Below are 22,201 nucleotides of genomic sequence, written 5' to 3'. Positions count from 1 at the left end.
TTGTTTTCTTTTCACAATTCAACTCACTCCCTCCTCAGACTGATTGTCCAAACATCGCCTTGCCTTACGAAAACAGCTAGAGAGAAACAAGTTTCTCATACAAGTGTCAAGTGTAGATTTATTCTAGAGGTTTGCCATGGCTGTGTTCATCTGACACTGTGCCATCCACACAACATCAACGCATAACTGGAGGTAGGTAAAGTGTTGTGAATATTTAAAGAAACAACAAATAATTTTTGAAAAGTATTTTACACAATTTTCAATGCCTTTTTTTTTCTCGTCAGGCATGAAGATCGCTTCATTCAACGTACGGAGGTTTGGACTGGCAAAAGTCTCGGATCCACATGTCCTATCAATCCTGGTTAAGGTAAAACATGTCTTATTGGCATTGTTCAAGCACAGTGAAGCAACTCTCAGTTGCTTATCAGGCAGCCTTGGTTTAAAACAGTACACATTTAAGGATCAATAATAATTAAGGGTTTAGTTTTGGGACGCAGCCAAGGAGAGACTGTGGGGTTGTATAAGGAACAAGGAACAAGTGTCAGTGTGTGAAAATGAAAATAATGCCCATACATTCCCCTGTCACAACTTCAAATGGGGGGAAAAAAAGCCCGATTGGCATGTAGCATATTACTCAAGAGGTTGAGATGCATCTCAACTTCACACTTTTAGTCGCTATCAGGAGCTTTTGTTTTTTTTATAGATTGTGTCTCGATACGACATTATATTGATTCTGGAGGTGGTGGATGTGAGCGGAGAGTCTGTTGAACTGTTGGTGAAAGAACTCAACAGGTGAGTTTACATTTTTCATTTCTGAATCAAGCAAATACTGTTGATGTTGTTTTTTACTGGGCAGTATGTATGCTTACTTTTACTATCCTATACATCTCAGGGTCAACACGACCCATCACTATGTTCTGCAGATCAGCAGCCGCCTGGGAAGGAACAGATACAAGGAGCAATTTCTGTTTCTCTACAGGTGAGATCAAATCATTTTGCTTCCTTAATGTAACCACTGGACGGTTGCACTAAAAGACGTTTTGTCCTGCCCCAAGGGATGATGTGATCCGCTTGATTGACTCCTATCAATATGAAGACAACCAGGTGAATGATGTGGATGCTTTTGCCCGAGAGCCGTATATTCTCCACTTCAAACCACACAACACAGGTCAGTCTCAGCATATAACTGAAACTTAAGGAGCAACAGGAAGCTACTATATCATCAGCATCAGCGTGTTTGTCGATTGTATCTGTTGGCATGGTGTCTATGGTATGTCTGAGTCATGTCTATATATACAAACTTGTTTGTTTTTCCAAAGTGATTGAGTCAGATTTAGTTTTACATGTGAATACAAACAGGCAGCAGGTTTATCAAGTTCAGTCAGTCAACATCTTGCGTGTACATCCACACATCTTTTAATCATGTCATGATTGGGCATGTTATTGCAGATGAGCATGTAGGGTTTTACTAAACTGTTTTTGTCTTCAGTGCTGAAGGATTTGGTGTTGATCCCGGTCCACACCAGACCATCGGACTCAGAGAAAGAGCTGGATGAGCTGTACGAGGTCTTCCTGGTGGTCAAAGACAAATGGAAAACTGATGTGAGCTACATCATCCTTCTGCAATATTTTAGTATTCATTGCTCCACCTTCAAGTAGTGCAATTTTGAATTCAAGTTACACACTACAACTAGATTTATAATCACATATACTTTTATTCTACACTCTTATATCAGAGGATCACACCAATTATATGGCCTATATATAATCATTGAACAATGTTGTAATGCAACCACTTTGGATATTCTTATAGCTACAGGAGATTATATTAGTGCTGAATAGCTGTTGTTGATGTCCTCTAGAACATAATGATCCTGGGGGACTTCAATGCAGATGGTGCGTATGTCACACAGAAACGGATGAAGGAGATCCGTATTCGCAGTGACAAGAATTTCCACTGGCTGATTGGTGATGACGTTGACACAACTGCAAATACATCAAATGATCACACCTACGACAGGCATGTGTACATTAGTATACTTTCAAGAAAAGATTTTTTGTGGGAAAGCAGTGAGGGATTATATCTGACAGGAAAAAAAAGTACTTATTGTCATTGCATATTGTTTCATGGCATGAACTGAATATTTCTCTAACAGGATTGTTGTGTATGGAGATGACATGCTGGCAACCATTGTGCCAAACTCAGCCAAGCCATTCAATTTCCACACAGAGTTTGGTATGACAGAAGAAATGGTAAGTTAGTTACAAATGCACTGTATTTATGCACCTTGATAGGTTTTTCACTGCCCTGTTTTGTGGTAATATTGCTCATTCAGTGTATGCAACCTCCCGCAGGCTCTGAGAGTGAGCGATCACTACCCTGTTGAGGTAGAATTACGTAGCACTACTCCTTCCCAGATGGCAAAGAGCAAACCAAAGACGTAACAATGTTGATACTCAACAAGCATCTGTTAACACAACTGTCACAGGTATGAAGCAAAACTGTAATTTACTCTATCCTGTCACATAGTTGAACTACTTGTAATTGACGTGAAGGTTGACATTTACAGTGCTGTCTCTGTGAGAGGCAGGGTTAGAAATAAAGAGGGAATGCTTGGAATTTGAGGGTGTTTCTTGTAAATCAGTTTAAAGATTAAAAGCACATTCTTTAAAGATGGGACTTTCCACTTTTGTGATCAATCACATGATAACTCAACTTTGGATCGTAAGGCTTTAAAGTTAAGTGTACATTCTGTATTTTTCATTTCTAAAAATGCTGTTGTCCGAGTCCAAAACTTATTCTAGATAGCAAAATAATTTTGGAAGTAAGATGTCACTTCCACATCTGGACCAATTCTAATGCACACACAGAAAATCTTGATGGATGTCAGCCAACAATGGAGCATGACAGCCGGAATCAGCCCAGATGTGGAAGTTTATGGGCCAGAGCTGGGCCAAGGACCGAAGTGTGTATTTGGGCCAGAAGATTTTACCAGAAAAATCTTCGTGTACAAGATTTTACCAGAAAAATCTTCTGTCCCACAAAACATAAACAAGTAACTGCTGTACACATTTAATCAAAGTTAAGACGACAATCTGGCATTAAAAATATGACATAAAATGAATTTAAAACAGGAAAACATTATATAAGAACTAGAAAACTGAGGTAAAAACCAAGTAAAAAACTGCAGTGACTGTACTCCTAGCTAGTGGTGGCATGAGCCTTAGCCAAAGCTGTTTCGCCATTTTTTCCTGTTTCCTGGAATTGCAAGACACATCTTAATGCTCCAAAGTCTCAGTAACTGAGTTTGGTTTACCGCCCAAACAATATAGCTAAATTTAATCATAATGAAAGCAGACTAACTTAAATAGTCCACTAAAAGGTAACTAGCCTGGTTACAGTAACTGACTGGGGATTCTTTGTGGTTATCTATCTACATTTATTCACATATGTATTAAATTTAAGTATTAAAATGGCTCATTGACTCAAATGAATAAGAAAGCCAGAAAAGTAGCAAGACCATAATGTGTTTTAAATTTCACTACCCAAATGTTTTATTAGGTTTTATATAAGATAGTAAGTAATTATTAATCAGAATGAAAGGACATAAGATTAATATTTTACACTTTATGTATCTGTTATGCAGTTTAACTAAGAGGCTTCAAACTTAAAACTCCTTTTCTCAACCTCACCGTTTCTTTAGTAACTGTCATTGGCCACACCATGGCATAAATGGTGCTCTTATTGCTAAATATTCAAGAAAAAAATTGGTAACATGCAACAACTCTGAATTGTTATTGCAACACTGTTTCCCCTTTAGAACCCTGTTTAATTAGAACTACTTAACTTTGTTTAATTAAAAATATATATATTTGAGAGAAACTTCTTATGTGACAGTTATTAGATAATGTGTCTGTTAAATTACTAATTACACATTTTTTGTGTGTGTTTTTCTACTCCCAGAGAGTTTACAGATAGATGTGCTGAAACTGCAGAAGGAAAACCTCTTGCTGGTGCGAGAAAAACTTCAACTTCAGATCTCCTTATTAAAACGGCGACTTGCCAAATTGGAACTGAAAGAATGACTAGTAGATATCAAACGCTTCTGATTTTACTAAGCTGTTTTTGTTTTTCATCCAAGGGTGTAGGTTTGGACTCAATGTTGGAAGGACTTTACAACCCTGCCACCCCTCAAAAACAAAGAGGACTTTTTAATGCCTGTCCACCAAATGTTATATTAAACATATGGGATCTTTATTTACATTAACAAATGTATTTACATTTACTGTAAATAAAACTTTGCACAGTAAATGATCAAAGACTAAAACTAGGAAATTATGTGTTATAGTAATTTACAATTTACATCAGATTAGGTGGACTATGGTTACATTACATGTAAATTGTTAGTTTACAATTAATCCATAATATCATATGTTTAGTTACACTATCATTTCAAAACCTCACCTGAAGCCCTGAAGGTCCAGCTGCTTCTCCTTCAACCTGCCCTGCTGCATTTTTATTTGATTTCTGAGTTTCCAATGTGTAATAATGTGATACATTTATGAATAAGAGACATACAAATATATGGTTAAACTTGTGGTTCTGTTCATTTTTAAGGGAAAGTTTACATTTTGAGTGAATAGGATCTTATTAAACCAACTTGCTCGGATGTAAGGGAACTTGTGACTAAATATGTTGAACTTCAAAGGTTATATTTGCTGAAAATCCTATGATTAACTTTAATTTTGAGATGTCCCTATAAATCATAATTAGGAGCTCACCTTAAACCCTGAAGGTGCAACCTTTCACTCAGCTTGCTCTACTTCTGTGATCTGCTGCTGTGTTTCCTGCATACAAAATACATCATTAATGGTGACATTTCATGGGATTTCTAGACAGAAATTCAACTCATATTTTGATATATCCACCCATTTTATGTTATTTCCTGCTAGCAACCCGAACGCTAGCCCACAGATGACAGAAGCCAGGCTTAGCTCGCTCGCTCACCTATTTAGCCAACATCAGCTGTCATCATTTTCCTCACTGGAAAGGCTGATGACGTTAGGTAGCCAACAGGTTTTCATTTAAATCATTGTTACTGCTGGCTGGTTAGTCTACTTCCAGTTACTTACGCTCTGGAAGGTCACAAGGCCTCTAAGGTGTCTCTATTTGGTGGAATGATTAGCATGGACAACATTAAGTCACGTGTGGTGCGCAGGCCAGACAATAGAGGGATGGGAGCATGGATGTATTATAAGAATTTCTTATAATACATCCATGGAAAGGAGTCATCTGAAATACTACATTTTCACCCATGCCTTAGGCCTGGACTGACAGCACTTACAGCTTGGTCAAGTTTTCTCTTCTGTGGTCGACTTGCGGCAATCACTGTAAAACAGCTCGAAGGAGCTGTTTGAAGCATAGACAGTCTACAATAATAACTCTGTATATAATATATGTAATAGAAATATGCACATCTAATCAATATGAAGTTTGATATAGTACTCCACTTTGAAGCTAGCGCAAATCTCGTGAAAGAATGCTTCCGGATTTAAAAGTAAAGGACGGCGTAGGGTTTCATTTCCAATGTTTCTGAATAGAACAGAACAACTGAAATACAATTGTCAACTACTTCAACTATGTGATTTGCAATAAAACCAATTTCTTCCATAAGTAGGTCAAAAGCGTACCTCTAAATACTATAAAAAACTAAAGAGTTGATATAGCCCCATTTGTGGAATTTTGTAAGACGTACCAATTTTGTCAGCTTAAATCTCTTGAACTACCGATTGGGTTAACCCACATTGTTCTGATCCTACAGAAATACTGGAAATGAAACCTATGCCATTCTTTATTTTGAAATCCGGAAGTACTCCTTGATGACATTTGCGGTAGCTTTAAACTGGCCGACTGTGTTGGTTATACCCATAGACTGTATATAAAGGTTATACCATGGATGTATTATAAGACCTGGATGACGGATCTAAAAATGGCGCCTATTCAGTTCAATACAAGTTGCTTCCGCGTTCACGAGTGCGTTCATTGTGTGCACATCCTCCTAAGCTTTGATTAATCAGTCAAAAAACTGTTGCTGAGTGACTCTCAGTGCTGCACAATGGAGACAACAAACATTTACAAGGTCTTTCACCTGCATTTATTTAGGTTTTTTATTCTGAGTTTACTGTGTGTGCAATCACCACTGGAAGTGATCACATACTCATCAACCTCATATCATTTTACAGGCTTTATATCTGAAATGAATTCAAGATCTAGAGAGCTTGCTGACTGAGAAGAAGAGTACATTTAGGTGAGGAATCACGGTGAAGCTGCAGAGGGAGCAGACTCATGCCCACAGCTGGTTCAATCTCTGCTGTGACCTGGGATCAGAATAACGACCAGACTCCTGTCTCTCAGCTTCTAATCACTTATTGTGATACATTTAAATTCTTTAAATCATATGTCTGGTAATTTTCATTGAGTTGTATTGATATAAGACACAGATGGGTAAAACAAGCTGCTGCCACTGCCCCAGATAAAGTGACAGGAGACAAGGAAGTGACGTCCTCACTGATGAGATGACTGACAGACTGAATTTTCATTTTGACCCCTACAGAGTGTAGTGACTTGTAAATGTAAATTTTGTATTTGAATATTGCCACTTTTCAATTTTCATTTTGTATGGTCATAGGACGCCCACATGAGTGTGTGGAAATGAAAATGCTAATTGGATTGCTGCATTTTCTTTTTAATTAAATGGTGTGTACTGTGGGATGTGGGGTCACATGACTGCTGGCCTGAGCAGGACAGGTGTGCTGACTGGGCGGCTCAAACAGGTGTCTTGAGTTTTCTTTGTTCTGTGTCCTGAGCTCATTCTCTGATTGGCCTTCAGCTGAGCTGCTTCCCTCCATCTTTCCACCTTTGTTCCTGAGTGAGTAGTTTATTTCATTATATTTCCTCAAGTCATGTTTATCCTGTTGAACATCTAATCTCCTTGGTGAGCTGGATTAGTTACTCACTTGAGATTCAAATGTTGGCAGTTGTGTTGTGTTTACTTCACACTCAGACTTTATGACCAAACAGTGAAGTCTTGATTGGTACAAGGTGTCGCTGAAATCCAGGACGACCACAGCTGCTGTTTTCAGTTTGCTGCAGAGGCTTTTCTTTATTTTGAAGGAGGCTCAGTTAGTCTGGAGTTTGTGTTTGTGGGTCACCTGTGGAAAAAAAAATCTCACTCATCTTAATATTTTTAAAAAATCGTACGAAAATCAACAGTAGTTGGCAGGTTTCTGGGGCAAGATTAATCAGCTTTAGCAGCAAAAATCCCCAAACACACACACACCAAACAAACCTATACAAATTATATGGTTGTTATGGTTTAATATTTGAGTACATGGTCTTCAAGAAAACGCATGTTTAAATAGTAGGAACCTTGACACAGAGCAATACTTCAGTCCTGTCACTAGAGGTCACCACAGACCTGCAGCTCAGAGAGGAGCTTCCTCCTGTGGGTTCATTGTGTGCACATCCTCCTAAACTTTGATTTATCAGTCAAAAAACTGTTGCTGAGTGACTCTCGGGAAAATGGAGACAACAAACATGTTTACAAGGTCTTTCACTTTCATTCGTTTAGGTTTGTTATTCTGAGTTTACTGTGTGTGCAATCACCACTGGAAGTGATCACATACTCATCAACCTCATATCATTTTACAGGCTTTATATCTGAAATGAATTCAAGATCTTGCTGACTGAGAAGAGGAGTGCATTTAGGTGAGGGATGAAGGTGGAGCTGCAGAGGGAGCAGACTCAGCTGATGGAGATTCACGCCCACAGATAAATTCTTTAAATCATATGACTGGTAATTTCCATTGAGTTGTATTGATATAAGACACAGACCGGTAAAACAAGCTGCTGTCACTGCCCCAGACAGACAAAGTGACAAGAGACAAGGAAGTGACGTCCTCACGGATGACCTGCCTCAATGAGAGGACTGAGTGCATTTTCATTTTGACCCCTAAAGAGCGCAGTGACATGTAAATGTAAATGCAATGGCCTGAGGGCTGTTTGTTCATTATGATTAAATACTGTCACTGCAGAGCAGGTTAAGTCTTTGAAAATCATAATTTTAATGTGTTCGTAGATGAGTACACACATGAGTATGTGAAAATGAAAATGCAAAATGGAGTACTGCATTTTCTTTTTAAACGATACTTAAAGCATCCTGTGGGAAGTGGGGTCACATGACTGCTGGGCTGAGGAGCACAGGTGAGCGAACTGGGCAGCTCACACAGGTGTCTTGAGTTTTCTTTGTTCTGTGTCCTGAGCTCATTCTCCGTTTGTCCTTCAGCTGAGCTGCTCTCACCTTTTGTTCCTGAGTGTGTCGAGTGAGTAGTTTATTTCATTATATTTCCTCAAGTCATGTGTATTTTGTTGTTAAGTGGTACATTTAATCTCCTTGGTTTGTTCTCCCACGATTATATATTTAAAGCAATAATGTATGTACTGATTTTGATTTAGAATTGTTTGTTGATTTATTCAAGATAAAGTGATAGAATTTGACCTGTATGTTCGCTTTCTTTCATTTGTAGACATGTAACCACTCACACCTGACTGACTGCAAGCAAAAGATTAAATACCTTCAAATGGAACCTGCTTGTCCTGCTTTGCTCACACTCATTCAGTCCAGTGTTTTATCCTAGAACACATACATGTGTCAGAAATCTCAATTCTATCATGGATTTTTTTTTTCACTTTCAAGTTTATATGATAATTCTATTGAAGTCTGCTATAGGCTTTTGTAATGACCTTAATGTTTATAATTTAGTCTGTTATAGATGCTTCGAGGACAGACAACTATAATCATGGATTGGACACTACAATCATAATCAGGATTGTGCATTTAAAGGAGAACCCAACCCTTTGACAGAACTCACTTTTCTTATTCCTGTCCCTCAGAACAGTTTGGTCAATATTTGTGAACATGCAGCTCTTCACTGAAGTTAGAAACCAAAGAGAGAACATTAATGTTCGGTGTCAACCCGGTTTGCTCTATAACAATGAATGGGGCTCTGATGCTGTGAGGCCATAAAATGTTTATTATATTTTTTGGCCCAAAATGAGATTCAAATTTCAAATTTTGTACCCAATTTAAAGCCCAATGAGACGTGTTGGGAGGAACACAACACAGCTGCTGTAGATTTATAGGGTTAGCAAGGCAACTCATTTCCCCCCAGTGGCTCAAATTAACCCTGTAATGCCTGACCCCAGAAATAATGGACAGAAAATTCAGATTTCTTGAATCTGGAACCTTTATTTGGCCCTTTCACAAAATTTGAAAAAAAAAGATTACAAAAAATTATTTGCATATAGGTTTTTCCAAATTTTATACATGATTTTACTACATACTAAAATGCAAAAAATTATGCAATTATAACTTGGTTCAACAGATTAAGTGTTCATGTTAGAATATTACTAAAAATTTCAAAGAAAATGTCACTGGAAAATCGTAAAAATCGCAATTTTCTTTACCTCGATCCAGTGAGTTGGGAACTATCTGAAGGTGGCCAACTTGGATTGTCCCATGTGCTGTTTGAATTGTTGTAGTGATAAAGGTATCCACCAGGGGTTGGAAGACAAGCATCAGATTGGATACAAGAGGGTTTTGAGTGAAGTTTTTACCATAAGGTGATGCAATAGGTCTCAGAAATGCTTGTATCAAATTTGATGCATTTGGCATTATAGGGTTAATTTCAGCTGTAGATGACGAGAACAAACCTTTGACTTTTTTAGTCTATTGTTCCAGAGGCTGTTTTTCTGCTGTATTTGTTCATTTGCTCTCAATGTGAGTGATTCAATTAAAGACTGATGCATTTCCTGCATTCCACATTTTTCATTGATCACTTAGAGATTTTTAATCAGTATTTTGATGGAAGACACAGCTGCTAACATTTCAAAGTCAATGCCACTGTGTTGTCTATGGAGGATTCTCTGGTTTCCAGCTTTAGGACAGAGTGATGTGTTTTCAAACACAGACTTCACTGTTCCTGGGGCCCTTTTATTTATTCAAAATTGCTTTCAAACGAATGAACTGTGTTTATGAATGTTGTGATTATTATTTACTAGTAAGTTAAACTTTGTGCACAGCTGTTGTTGGGCTTCTACCTTCACTCACCGCTGCAGTTTATGAACTTTAAACATTTCCTTCACCGGCACTTCCTGTTGTTTCTGGCCTTCATGTTTCTGCTTTAATATTTCCCGTGTGTCCATGAGACAAACCGGAAACAAACTCGTTAGACTCGGTCGAGTCTTTGCCAGAATGATGTGAGTAATGTCAGAAATATAAACCGGGAACAAACACGCAGAAACACGCTGATCCTTGTGACAGTGTGGAGGCCGGTGAACCGGAAGAGACGAGGAAGCCGCAGAGCCGCAGAGAGCCGCTGTTTATCCGCTGCCCTCCTGCGCTGATTGGGCAGAAAACGCGCGTTTTCTTCTTTAAAAACCAACAACAAACAAACATGAGGCAGAAACTGAAGCTTTGCTCTGTCAACAGCCTCCAGCGGATCTGCTCCTCTGCAGCACCACCGAAGGTAAGAGAGGTCACTTATTCATCAGAGCCTGTTTGGTTGGAGGACGAGTCCTTTGCATCATAAGAGAAATGAACTGAAATATTGATGCTTGTTGTTTTGTTTGCAAAGAGGGAAACTCGGCACAAATGAGACGCTGAATATACTGAACAGAGTTTTTGTAGCTGCTGAATCTCTGAGTGATATTATTGTTGGAGACACCAGTGGTGAGCTGATGCAGAGACGATGTGACAGAAGTTGTGCTTTTGTTCAAATCTTTGTGCAGATACAGAGCAGACAACTGTGAAACCAGGGGTGGGTGATCTTACTTTGGCATATGATCAACTTTTAATATGAATGTACAGATGCCTTCATTAAAGCTGCTATATTTAGATAGCCCTGGTTAATGTCCAGGGTTAATGCTGCTAACCTGCCCACTGTCATCTGTTAAACAGCTAGCCTGCTAACCGCAGCTAGCCTGCTAACCGCAGCTGGCGATAGCGGCCCTTGTTCTGCAGCCTGGTGCATTTGGCTCACAGACATATTATATTATATTATATATTATTATATTCTTCACCTGAGCAGAACAAGCGCTAATGTCACCAGCCAATGAGACACCTGCGGTAAAGGCGGGACACAGGAGGCGGGGCAGCTGGTTAGCAGCTGGTTAACAGCGACTTCACTTTCAAATCAAAGCGCTTATAACACCTCATAAATAACTGTGCTGTCCAAAAGAATCCTCCATATGAGCTCAGCGAGAAATGTGGTTGGTTGTGGCACAGTTTGTACATGTAAGACAACATTGTTGGCGAGGAAGAGCTGCTAGCTAGCTAACATCTGGAGTTGGTGTCAGAGCTGCGGAAAAAGACGTCGCTACTTCCGGTTAGGACTTTCACAATAAAATCAGTGGAAACAATGTAGATCGCGATAAAGCTCGAAAGATTGACATATGGCCTTTGGCCAGATCGCCCACCCCTATGCTTAAAAATGACAAGTACACATTCTGACTCTTTTTTTATTTATTTATTTTTTAACTTAATTTGATTGGACAGTCACAATCCCACAAAGCCAGTCAGAGAGCAGGTGGTTCCTTTACCTTCATCTCTGCCTATACCCTGAAAGGTGTAGTAGATTTTCAAGCCCATGCTGTCCTCCATCTTGAAAATCTACTACACCTTTCAGGATCTGCCATGGAGCTGAACGCAACTGAATGACCTGCCCTCTGACTGAACGTTGTGATTGGATTGTCATTGTCCAATCAGTAAGGTTTAAAAAACAAAAAAAACAAAAAGAAAAACAAAACAACTTCTCTTTTTTTTGGCACCAGTAAATGCCACTTAAACCACAACCAAGTAATGTAAGGTTTTAAAAATCTTTCCAGGATTCCTGTTAACAGTATCTGCGGTTGGAGCTGTGTGCGGTAACCTCCTTTGAAACCGATGGGAGCTAACTTCATAACTTGCACTTGACTGAGTTTATAAAGGTAAGTGAAATGAATTATTTAAAGTAAAAATGATTCTCAATATTGTTTTGTGAAAAGCTGCCTAAAATGTCTTGATTTGCCCTGCAATGGAAAATGTATTTTCGTATAACTGCATGTTTTCATAGAGATCCCAGGACCCACCTCAGGCCAGGACCACATCCCGTATGTTGCCCCACAACCAGCAAAAAATGGTAAGTCATGGGCATGACTCCACCACATACCTATACCTAAACTAGGATCAAAAGGATTTTGAGCTTATAAAGTGATGTTCACAAAGAAATCCAAATGTAGTTTTTAATCAATCTTTGTACACCTGCAAAATCTGTATGAGATACTCAAGTATATACACGTGAAGACATTGTGCTTGTGTAGAGGAGATTTGTATTTGTAAAAAGACTGTAATTTTAAAATCTGACCAAATGAAATTAGTGGAGAGGGAACACAAAGACACCGTGGAAGAACTGCTTTTGTCAATGTCTGTGTATAGATACAAAGCAGACAACTGTGTAAAACTTGGTGTTCAAAGCTCCTACACAGTGTGTGACACTGAATGTACAAGCACACTTTTGACGCCATCCTTACACCTTAAAATGAGGACAAAGACAGTCCAATCACAAAGCAAGGTCCAATTAGAGGGCAGGTGGTTCTGGTATCTTCATCTCTATCGCACATCCTGAAAGATGTGGTAGATTTTCAAGATGGACGACAGCGCTGGCTTTAAAATCTACTACACTGTTCAGGATCTGCGACAGATGAAGGCAACAGAACCACCTGCCCTCTGAGTGGAGTCTGCTTTGTGATTGGACTGTCTTTGTCCAATCATTTTTGAAGTGTAAGGATGGAGTCAAAATTGTACTTGTAACCTCAGGGTCGTACACTGTGTAGGAATTTTGAGCATCAAGTTCTCCAGTTTGCTGCTCTGTATCTGTTCACAGGTTTGGCAAAAGCACCGTCTTCCACAGTGTCTTTGCGTTACCTCACCACTGATATCAGTTGTTCAGTTTTTATTTTTCACTTCAGTTTTTCATTTTACAAATGCAAATCTTATTTGCACTTTTCACTGTACACTAATAAGACATAACAAGCTGTACTTGGTATCAAATTAGACAAAACTAGAATTATGTTCTTAGAGGGTAATTTACAACACATTAGAACAGAACTATGTTGTAAACTAAAGGGAAATTTGTCTTTTTTTTTTTTTTTTTTTACAGCTTGCATAGCTTTGGTGAGCAAAGTGATGCATCAAACAGAGTTATTACAGAGTAGCTCCTCATTACTTCGTCATTATATCACAATGAATTACTTCACAACGAATAGAGACGGCAAGTTTCAACACAAGTATTCATATTTGTAATCACATCCACGTTGGTTTTTTGATAACTTAGTGATGACAGTTAATATACTTGTTTGGAACCTTGCTGTCTCTGATTGGTTGTTAAGGAACTTATTTGATGATATAATGATGAATTAATGAGGAACTACTCGGTAACAACTCTGTTTGATTTATCACTTTACTGTCCAAGACTCTACAAGGTGTAAAATATCATTTTATCTACAACTTTGCCCTGCAATGGAAAGTCATTTTATTTAATACAGTACCATTGTATGTTTTCATAGGGATGCCGGAATCCAACTCGGGCCAATACCACACCTTGTCATCCTCCACAACCAGCAAAAACGGTAAGTCATATTCATGACTCCACCCCATACCGATATAGGCTCAAATTAGGGTCCAAATGATTTTGAACTTGTGAAGTGATGTTCACAAATAATTCCAATGTTTGTAGTTGTTAATCAACCTTTGTAAACCTGTGAAATGAATCTGTACGAGAAAGTCGAGTCTGTGCATGGGAAAATTATTTTGTCCTTTTGACAAAGACATTTGTATTTGTTACAAAAAAAGACTTTGTGACTCAAAACTATGAACAAATGATCAGTGTTGAGGTTAAACAAAAACACCAAATAAATAAATGGTTTTGTCAACAACTGCGCTGATAAACCTGCTTGTTAAACCCTCACCACTGACCATTTGTGTAGTTTTATTCAGAGAGTCTGTCTTTGCAGCAAATACAAATGTCTTTGTCGAAGGATAAATTTTTTTTTTTTCACATGCACAAACTTCCATTTCTCCTGCGGATTTATTTTACAGGTTTACAAAGTTTGATTTACAACTACAACTTTTGGAATTATTTGTAAACATTACTTCCCAAATTCAAAATCATTTGGACCCTAATTTGAGCCTATATAGGTGTCGGGGGAGTAAGTCGGGGGAGTAAGTCGGGGGAGTAAGTCGGGGGAGTAAGTCGGGGGAGTAAGTCGGGGGAGTAAGTCGGGGGAGTAAGTCGGGGGAGTAAGTCGGGGGAGTAAGTCGGGGGAGTAAGTCGGGGGAGTAAGTCGGGGGAGTAAGTCGGGGGAGTAAGTCGGGGGAGTAAGTCTCGCGCGAGGCTGAACGAGCCCGATGGCTGGGCGCAGGGCCGCCTGGGGGTCGGGCTGTCCAGCCTCGCGCGAGGCTGAACGAGCCCGATGGCTGGGCGCAGGGCCGCCTGGGGGTCGGGCTGTCCAGCCTCGCGCGAGGCTGAACGAGCCCGATGGCTGGGCGCAGGGCCGCCTGGGGGTCGGGCTGTCCAGCCTCGCGCGAGGCTGAACGAGCCCGATGGCTGGGCGCAGGGCCGCCTGGGGGTCGGGCTGTCCAGCCTCGCGCGAGGCTGAACGAGCCCGATGGCTGGGCGCAGGGCCGCCTGGGGGTCGGGCTGTCCAGCCTCGCGCGAGGCTGAACGAGCCCGATGGCTGGGCGCAGGGCCGCCTGGGGGTCGGGCTGTCCAGCCTCGCGCGAGGCTGAACGAGCCCGATGGCTGGGCGCAGGGCCGCCTGGGGGTCGGGCTGTCCAGCCTCGCGCGAGGCTGAACGAGCCCGATGGCTGGGCGCAGGGCCGCCTGGGGGTCGGGCTGTCCAGCCTCGCGCGAGGCTGAACGAGCCCGATGGCTGGGCGCAGGGCCGCCTGGGGGTCGGGCTGTCCAGCCTCGCGCGAGGCTGAACGAGCCCGATGGCTGGGCGCAGGGCCGCCTGGGGGTCGGGCTGTCCAGCCTCGCGCGAGGCTGAACGAGCCCGATGGCTGGGCGCAGGGCCGCCTGGGGGTCGGGCTGTCCAGCCTCGCGCGAGGCTGAACGAGCCCGATGGCTGGGCGCAGGGCCGCCTGGGGGTCGGGCTGTCCAGCCTCGCGCGAGGCTGAACGAGCCCGATGGCTGGGCGCAGGGCCGCCTGGGGGTCGGGCTGTCCAGCCTCGCGCGAGGCTGAACGAGCCCGATGGCTGGGCGCAGGGCCGCCTGGGGGTCGGGCTGTCCAGCCTCGCGCGAGGCTGAACGAGCCCGATGGCTGGGCGCAGGGCCGCCTGGGGGTCGGGCTGTCCAGCCTCGCGCGAGGCTGAACGAGCCCGATGGCTGGGCGCAGGGCCGCCTGGGGGTCGGGCTGTCCAGCCTCGCGCGAGGCTGAACGAGCCCGATGGCTGGGCGCAGGGCCGCCTGGGGGTCGGGCTGTCCAGCCTCGCGCGAGGCTGAACGAGCCCGATGGCTGGGCGCAGGGCCGCCTGGGGGTCGGGCTGTCCAGCCTCGCGCGAGGCTGAACGAGCCCGATGGCTGGGCGCAGGGCCGCCTGGGGGTCGGGCTGTCCAGCCTCGCGCGAGGCTGAACGAGCCCGATGGCTGGGCGCAGGGCCGCCTGGGGGTCGGGCTGTCCAGCCTCGCGCGAGGCTGAACGAGCCCGATGGCTGGGCGCAGGGCCGCCTGGGGGTCGGGCTGTCCAGCCTCGCGCGAGGCTGAACGAGCCCGATGGCTGGGCGCAGGGCCGCCTGGGGGTCGGGCTGTCCAGCCTCGCGCGAGGCTGAACGAGCCCGATGGCTGGGCGCAGGGCCGCCTGGGGGTCGGGCTGTCCAGCCTCGCGCGAGGCTGAACGAGCCCGATGGCTGGGCGCAGGGCCGCCTGGGGGTCGGGCTGTCCAGCCTCGCGCGAGGCTGAACGAGCCCGATGGCTGGGCGCAGGGCCGCCTGGGGGTCGGGCTGTCCAGCCTCGCGCGAGGCTGAACGAGCCCGATGGCTGGGCGCAGGGCCGCCTGGGGGTCGGGCTGTCCAGCCTCGCGCGAGGCTGAACGAGCCCGATGGCTGGGCGCAGGGCCGCCTGGGGGTCGGGCTGTCCAGCCTCGCGCGAGGCTGAACGAGCCCGATGGCTGGGCGCAGGGCCGCCTGGGGGTCGGGCTGTCCAGCCTCGCGCGAGGCTGAACGAGCCCGATGGCTGGGCGCAGGGCCGCCTGGGGGTCGGGCTGTCCAGCCTCGCGCGAGGCTGAACGAGCCCGATGGCTGGGCGCAGGGCCGCCTGGGGGTCGGGCTGTCCAGCCTCGCGCGAGGCTGAACGAGCCCGATGGCTGGGCGCAGGGCCGCCTGGGGGTCGGGCTGTCCAGCCTCGCGCGAGGCTGAACGAGCCCGATGGCTGGGCGCAGGGCCGCCTGGGGGTCGGGCTGTCCAGCCTCGCGCGAGGCTGAACGAGCCCGATGGCTGGGCGCAGGGCCGCCTGGGGGTCGGGCTGTCCAGCCTCGCGCGAGGCTGAACGAGCCCGATGGCTGGGCGCAGGGCCGCCTGGGGGTCGGGCTGTCCAGCCTCGCGCGAGGCTGAACGAGCCCGATGGCTGGGCGCAGGGCCGCCTGGGGGTCGGGCTGTCCAGCCTCGCGCGAGGCTGAACGAGCCCGATGGCTGGGCGCAGGGCCGCCTGGGGGTCGGGCTGTCCAGCCTCGCGCCCGATGCTAATGCTAATGCTATGCTAATGCTATGCTAATGCTATGCTAATGCTATGCTAATGCTATGCTAATGCTATGCTATGCTAATGCTATGCTAATGCTATGCTAATGCTAATACTGCTAGCTAACTCCTTTTGTGTCCTTTTCTCACAGGTCGCAGGTGACAGCCCGCGCCTCAGTCAGTGCATTGTCCAACCATACCTACGTACATGCGTATCTCAGGTGATGTGGTTCCATGAAGCAGGTCGTTTCTGTGAGAAGGACGAGGTTTTGAATGCACTGTACTGTTACAAAAAATCTGAATACTTCCCCGACTACTGCTGAAGGTCATCACCTTCTGGGAACCCCTGAAGCCCGTCACAGCAATCATTCACAAGCACTTGTTGTCCTGGTCGCCGCCATCCTGATCTTTGAAATTAAAATCTGCACAGCAGGTCATCAGACAGCATACAGATGCTCTTGTTTATGTCAGCATGTAGTGTATTGTACAGTATGTTGTGTTTTAACTTGAAATTGACATTTATAATTGTTAATCTGATGATGAATGGTTTACCAACATTCAGTGCATTATCACTGAATAGAAACACAGCCATGTCATTGCCAAAACATCTTATTTAAACAGAGTACACTGATCAAAGAGAGTCTTCTTGCAAAAAGCAGAATGGGCACTTAAAAATGTAATAAAGTAGTAAACAACTCTTAGCATCAACACTTCACATTTACAGCTCTAGTTATAATTATAATCTTCATAAACTACATAAACTATTAACTGATTGATAAAACATTGGCAAAGGACTCAAGCATTAATTACAGCTTCTAATCCCTTTATGAATGGTGCCTTTTTAGGAAGAGGCAGTGATATGTCTTAAACTTTGATGCACGTTTGTGGTTTTTTGCATGATGTAAATTTTGAAGCCTTCATCAGGATGCAGGGAGAAAATAATGGATCAGAGGGAGGTTCTTCAATGAGACAGCGCAAAGTCTAAACACTGTAAATATCCACCACTTTATAATCCTACTCCTTTGATTTGTTCAGTTTCCTTTTTTTTCTCTGCTTCACCAGAAGAAATGATTTTTACTTTTAATCGACAGAACGGTTACGATGGGTGAGAGAACAAATTGTTCACCTACTCCTTTTGGCCTGAGGGGCAGAGCACGACAACACTATCTACCTGTTTCTAAGGTAGTTGAACCAGCTCCACCTGAAACACTGGTGCATCAGTATTAACAATCCAGTTAAATAAAATATCATTTTACTGCAGAGTGACATTTACTGCTCACACTGTCAGTACATTTTGTTGATTATATTTCTAAGGTTTTTTTGAATGAAAGACTTTACTTGTGCTTGGAATATTTTTAGTTTTTTGTCTAATCTTTGTATGTATCATAATGTATATGTTTTCAGTATATACTGGTCATCTTAAACTTTGAAGTAAGCACTTACTATGGAAGTATATAAAAGCAGGAAATGGAAATATACGTGAAAATAAAGTGAAGTACCTCAAATTTGTAACTAAGTATAGTACATGAGTAAATATACTTTCTGTAACTGAAAAAGACAGATACTGTAGCCTCCATCATAGAAGAAGAAAATATATTTAAGAAGTGGGGGAAACAAAAGGCGGGAAGAAACTGTCCAGCATGGTCACTGTTAATGTTAATGTTTCCCTCCCTCCTACACACAGACACACACTGTAAAGAGGAATCCTCCTGATCCTGCTCCCTTTTCACTGTGTGAACATCAGAGTGAGAAAAATAACCGTATTATCAGATTCATAACAATAATCCAACCAACATTTAACTGGTGGATAATTTTACCTGTGTATTTTTATTTTGTAGGACTTGCCCACTGTCTCTCTAACCGACCACTCAGCATCAGCCACTGTGTTTTTCAACATATCTTCTCCTATGTTTAAGATTTATTTCCCTGGGTTTTCTTACATGTTTCAATGTCTAGCATAATTTCATTTTATAAAAGTGAAGCTGATGGCGTTATCCTCAGCAGGTGAAATTAAGATGCTTAAAGATCCTTTGTTTTTAGTTTCATTTCAGAGTGCAGCAGTTTGTGTTTTGCAAATTGAAACTGGTATTTTATTTTTGCCTTGTGAAAAAAACACTTTCTGCAACTTTTAAGTCATCAACACACAGTGAAGTGTCCATGTTGAATGAGGTTTTGACCCTGTGATTGTAAAATACAGTAAAAACCTGGACACATGTGGTCGATGAAGTGGACAAACTCCTGTCTCCCTAAAAATCAGTCAACTTCAACCAAAAGCTTGTTGAACTTATCACAGTGATTCAGAAACAAATGATTCACTCTTAGTATTTCCTCTCATTTAAAATTAAACTACACCTCTTTTTCTCTCCATCCACTAATCTTCCCGCTTCTTTTTATCATTTGAAATCAAAGATGTCAGTTTCCTGTTGATTTGAATCGTCCAGTCAAGTTAATCTAAACCTCTCTCCTCTCTTCTGCACAGGAGCCAACCACTGACCTGTAGACCTCCACCCACACCTCCGTCAGCATCTCTCCACACTGAAAACACACTTGAATACAAGTGAGTGTCAGAACTGGGGCTGCAGACTCTTAATGTCGGTACAAAGTAAATGTTGCTGTTGAATAAGGAGACAGTAAACATGGCTGAATATCTGAGGTGGTTTGATTCACTGTTGTACAGGTTCAAATGTCAAACCCTGCAGTCAAAGATCTGAGACTGCAGAGCTGCTCCACATCCTGTCATTTACATAATCATGACTGTGTATTTGCTCCTTGTTATTTTCTTGGTCTTGTTAATATGTGTATGTTTCTGTAAACAGTATATTTACTTTGATTTCCTTGTGTTATACATTTGTTTTACTGCTTTATTTATTTTAATTGTCCTTTGTACAGCACTTTGGTTTCAGCTCAGGCTGTGTTTAAATGAAATAACACACACTGTGGGAAGTGAGGTCACATGACCACTGGGCCGAAGAGCAGCACAGGTGTGCTGGCTGGGCAGCTCACACAGGTGCCCTGAGTTTTCTTTGTTCTGTGTCCTGAGCTCATTCTCTGTTTTCTGTCTTAAGTTGAGCTGCTTCTCTCCATCGTTTCACCTTTGTTCCCGAGTGTGTCGAGTGAGTCGTTCAGTTCATTATGTTTCCTGGAGTCATGTTTATTTTGTTGTTCAGTAGTTAATCTAATCTCCTTGGTTTGTTCTCACATGATTATATATTTAAAGTCAGAATGTATTGATGCACTGATTCTGATTTAGAATTGTTTGTTGCTTTATTCAAGACAATATGATGGGATTTGACCTGTATGTAGCCTATGTTTTCTTAATCTGTAGAAATATAACCAGTTAACTAACTACTCACACCTGACTGACTGCAAGCAAAAGATTAAATACTTTCAAATGGAACCTGTGGACTGCTTCTCCTCCTTTGCTCATATTCATGAAGTCAGGTCCAGTATAATCCTAGAACACATGCATGTGTGAAAAATGACATTTTCAAGTTTACGATTGTAAAGTCCCCTGTAAGCTTCTGTAATTACTTCAGCATTTATAGTTTTAGTCTGTTATTTTTCTGCAGCAGATGAAACACTATATTATAATCATGGGTTGTGTATTTAAAAGAGAACCCAACTCTTTTTAACTATTCACATTTCTTATTACTGTGCTCCAGAAACCAAAGGTTAAAAATGTTGAACAGTGAAAGGGACGCTGTGAGGCCATTAAATGTTTGTGTAATCTCTTACACCCAGATGAATGTTTCAGATCTTAAACTATATGTCCACACTGAAAAAAATTTGGAGTGACATTTACTTAAAAAAAAGCTAGGCAAGTTTTTCCACAAAGAAAGTGCTTGTAATCTTTACTCAAGCTATTTCTAAGTAACATTTACTTACTAGAACCACTTATTTTTTAATGAAAAATACACAAGTAAATTGCACTGGCAATACTCACCTATAGATTGTAACTTTCACTCAGATTACCATTGCATCTAATTACAAAACCCGTTGCTGATGTTTCTTACTCATCTTTTCTTATATTATTATATTCTATCTAATTATTCAGTAATATTTATTATGAATGTATTAGTTAATATTAATCAAATTAAGTAAATATCTTTACTATTCTATTAAATAATAATTCCATATTTTCCAAAAACAAATATTTGCAGCTTAAGGGATGTTTGAAAGACACTTTTATTTCACATTCAAAATGGCACAGATATATTTAAAATATCTATAACATTATAACCACAAGCACAATTGGGCTCTATTACAAAATTCAAAAGATTGAAGCTTTTACTTCCTCGTGGATTTTATAGGCAGAAGTTCATTGAGGAGGAAAAAAAATCCTTTAAAGTTTCAACCAATCAGATAGCTGGCCTTAGCAAGGAAAAAAAAACATGCTATCGGAGAATACTCTGTCCATGAACAGTTTCAATCACTACCTTTGCAGACATTCTCAGGATGTTCACAACAGAATATAAAACTTATATAAAACTGAGCAACACTTGAAATCACTGTCAGAATCACTGACAAAATGTAAACAAATTGTGCTGGACATAAGCACAAATAACACTGGAACACTCACGCTAAAAGTTTCTTGTGGAGAGACTGGACCTTTGCTGACATTTTAAGGATGTCAAGCTCAAGAAACAGCTTCTGAAATACTTCAAACGTATATTTCAGTTTCAGTGGGTAACTTAAGTTGACAGCATAGATGACACCCATGAGCAGGAGATAAGCGTTTGTCACACTTCCGCAGTCCTCCAGAACTTCCGTCCCCTCAATGATGACTGACACATACACGGGATCTTGGTTTTCCTGTGGCACATTGGGATGGATGACGGTGATCTTCATCATGTGATTACTGCAGTCCTCTTTCACTGCTTCTTGGCTGACGTCCTGTGAAAACAAATAAGCCACAATTAGAAATAACTAAGAATAGATTCCAAGTAAAGGAAAAGGTAAAGAGAAAAAATGTGAAAAAAAAAAACAATTTAGTGTACTCAAATCAAACAATATTCATATTCATATGGCACTTTTCATATGTAAAGTTACACAAGTGCTTCACAGAGGCTGACCCTGAGACAAAGAAAGTCACTTTTGGGGGCCATCCAGACTGAGAGGGGTCAACGCCCACGACCATAGGGAGTGCCGCCCCAGTGACCACCCTGGCCCGGGCAGACAGGAGGCTCCACACAGAGGTGCAGAGCCCTCCAGCCACCCAGGCTAGAGCTGTCCACGTGACGGCACCCGTGTTGGTAGACCAGAACTACTCCCAGTGTGGGAGGTCCCCATGGGGGAAACGCTGGAGCTGAAAACTGAGGGATTAAATCAGTAAAATAGGTTATAAAAGGTATAAATTAATTAAATACTCTTTTG

At 42.4% G+C, this 22,201-nt stretch overlaps 1 protein-coding gene and 3 long non-coding RNA genes across 13 annotated transcripts; 3 read left to right on the top strand and 1 right to left on the bottom strand.

The window, feature by feature from the left end:
* Positions 1-51: 51 nt before the first annotated feature.
* LOC139620720 (deoxyribonuclease gamma-like) lies at positions 52-4,670 on the top strand. 2 transcript variants are annotated; one of them, XR_011690863.1, is made up of 11 exons: positions 62-192; positions 285-367; positions 704-792; positions 893-979; positions 1,056-1,168; positions 1,490-1,602; positions 1,863-2,020; positions 2,157-2,253; positions 2,356-2,489; positions 3,965-4,014; positions 4,143-4,670. XR_011690863.1 is itself a non-coding variant. In XM_071476529.1 (10 exons), exons 2-9 carry the CDS (start codon positions 287-289, stop codon positions 2,443-2,445), a joined length of 828 nt encoding a protein of 275 aa, XP_071332630.1. In that variant the 5' UTR covers positions 52-192; positions 285-286; the 3' UTR covers positions 2,446-2,489; positions 3,965-4,670. The 2 variants fall into 2 exon arrangements, 1 of the variants encoding a protein (XP_071332630.1); XM_071476529.1 differs by having other exon boundaries at positions 52-192; positions 3,965-4,670.
* Positions 1,448-10,307, bottom strand: LOC139620722 (uncharacterized). 4 transcript variants are annotated; one of them, XR_011690871.1, is made up of 4 exons: positions 10,170-10,307; positions 8,635-8,693; positions 4,783-7,212; positions 1,448-1,572 (listed from the first exon to the last, which is right to left on the bottom strand). It is a non-coding gene; the product is annotated as an uncharacterized lncRNA (long non-coding RNA). The 4 variants fall into 4 exon arrangements; XR_011690873.1 differs by lacking the exon at positions 8,635-8,693 and having other exon boundaries at positions 4,783-6,925; positions 7,018-7,212; positions 10,170-10,304; XR_011690872.1 differs by lacking the exon at positions 8,635-8,693 and having other exon boundaries at positions 4,783-4,848; positions 7,018-7,212; positions 10,170-10,304.
* LOC139620723 (uncharacterized) lies at positions 6,834-8,646 on the top strand. The gene is made up of 2 exons (XR_011690875.1): positions 6,834-6,929; positions 7,712-8,646. It is a non-coding gene; the product is annotated as an uncharacterized lncRNA (long non-coding RNA).
* Positions 10,068-20,245, top strand: LOC139620721 (uncharacterized). 6 transcript variants are annotated; one of them, XR_011690866.1, is made up of 8 exons: positions 10,068-10,587; positions 11,945-12,046; positions 12,172-12,237; positions 13,664-13,726; positions 16,981-17,818; positions 17,920-18,010; positions 18,513-18,573; positions 19,308-20,244. It is a non-coding gene; the product is annotated as an uncharacterized lncRNA (long non-coding RNA). The 6 variants fall into 6 exon arrangements; XR_011690869.1 differs by lacking the exon at positions 18,513-18,573; XR_011690868.1 differs by lacking the exon at positions 18,513-18,573 and having other exon boundaries at positions 16,981-18,010.
* The last annotated feature ends 1,956 nt before the right edge of the window (positions 20,246-22,201 follow it).

Source organism: Trachinotus anak, unplaced genomic scaffold (genome assembly GCF_046630095.1).
Source record: "Trachinotus anak isolate AG129_WGS33_773 ecotype Australia unplaced genomic scaffold, CSIRO_AGI_Tana_v1 ptg000004l, whole genome shotgun sequence".
Classification (NCBI taxonomy): Eukaryota; Metazoa; Chordata; class Actinopteri; order Carangiformes; family Carangidae; genus Trachinotus; species Trachinotus anak.
The sequence above is the reverse complement of the archived record's forward strand: the minus strand, read 5'-3'. Positions and strand labels throughout refer to the sequence as shown.

Coding starts and splice junctions, on each gene's coding strand:
- LOC139620720 (XM_071476529.1), top strand. CDS start 287: ATGAAGATCGCTTCATTCAACGTACGGAGGTTTGGACTGGCAAAAGTC. Junction 2,021..2,156: donor AATGATCACACCTACGACAG/GCATGTGTACAT, acceptor TTTCTCTAACAG/GATTGTTGTGTATGGAGATG. Junction 2,254..2,355: donor TTGGTATGACAGAAGAAATG/GTAAGTTAGTTA, acceptor AACCTCCCGCAG/GCTCTGAGAGTGAGCGATCA.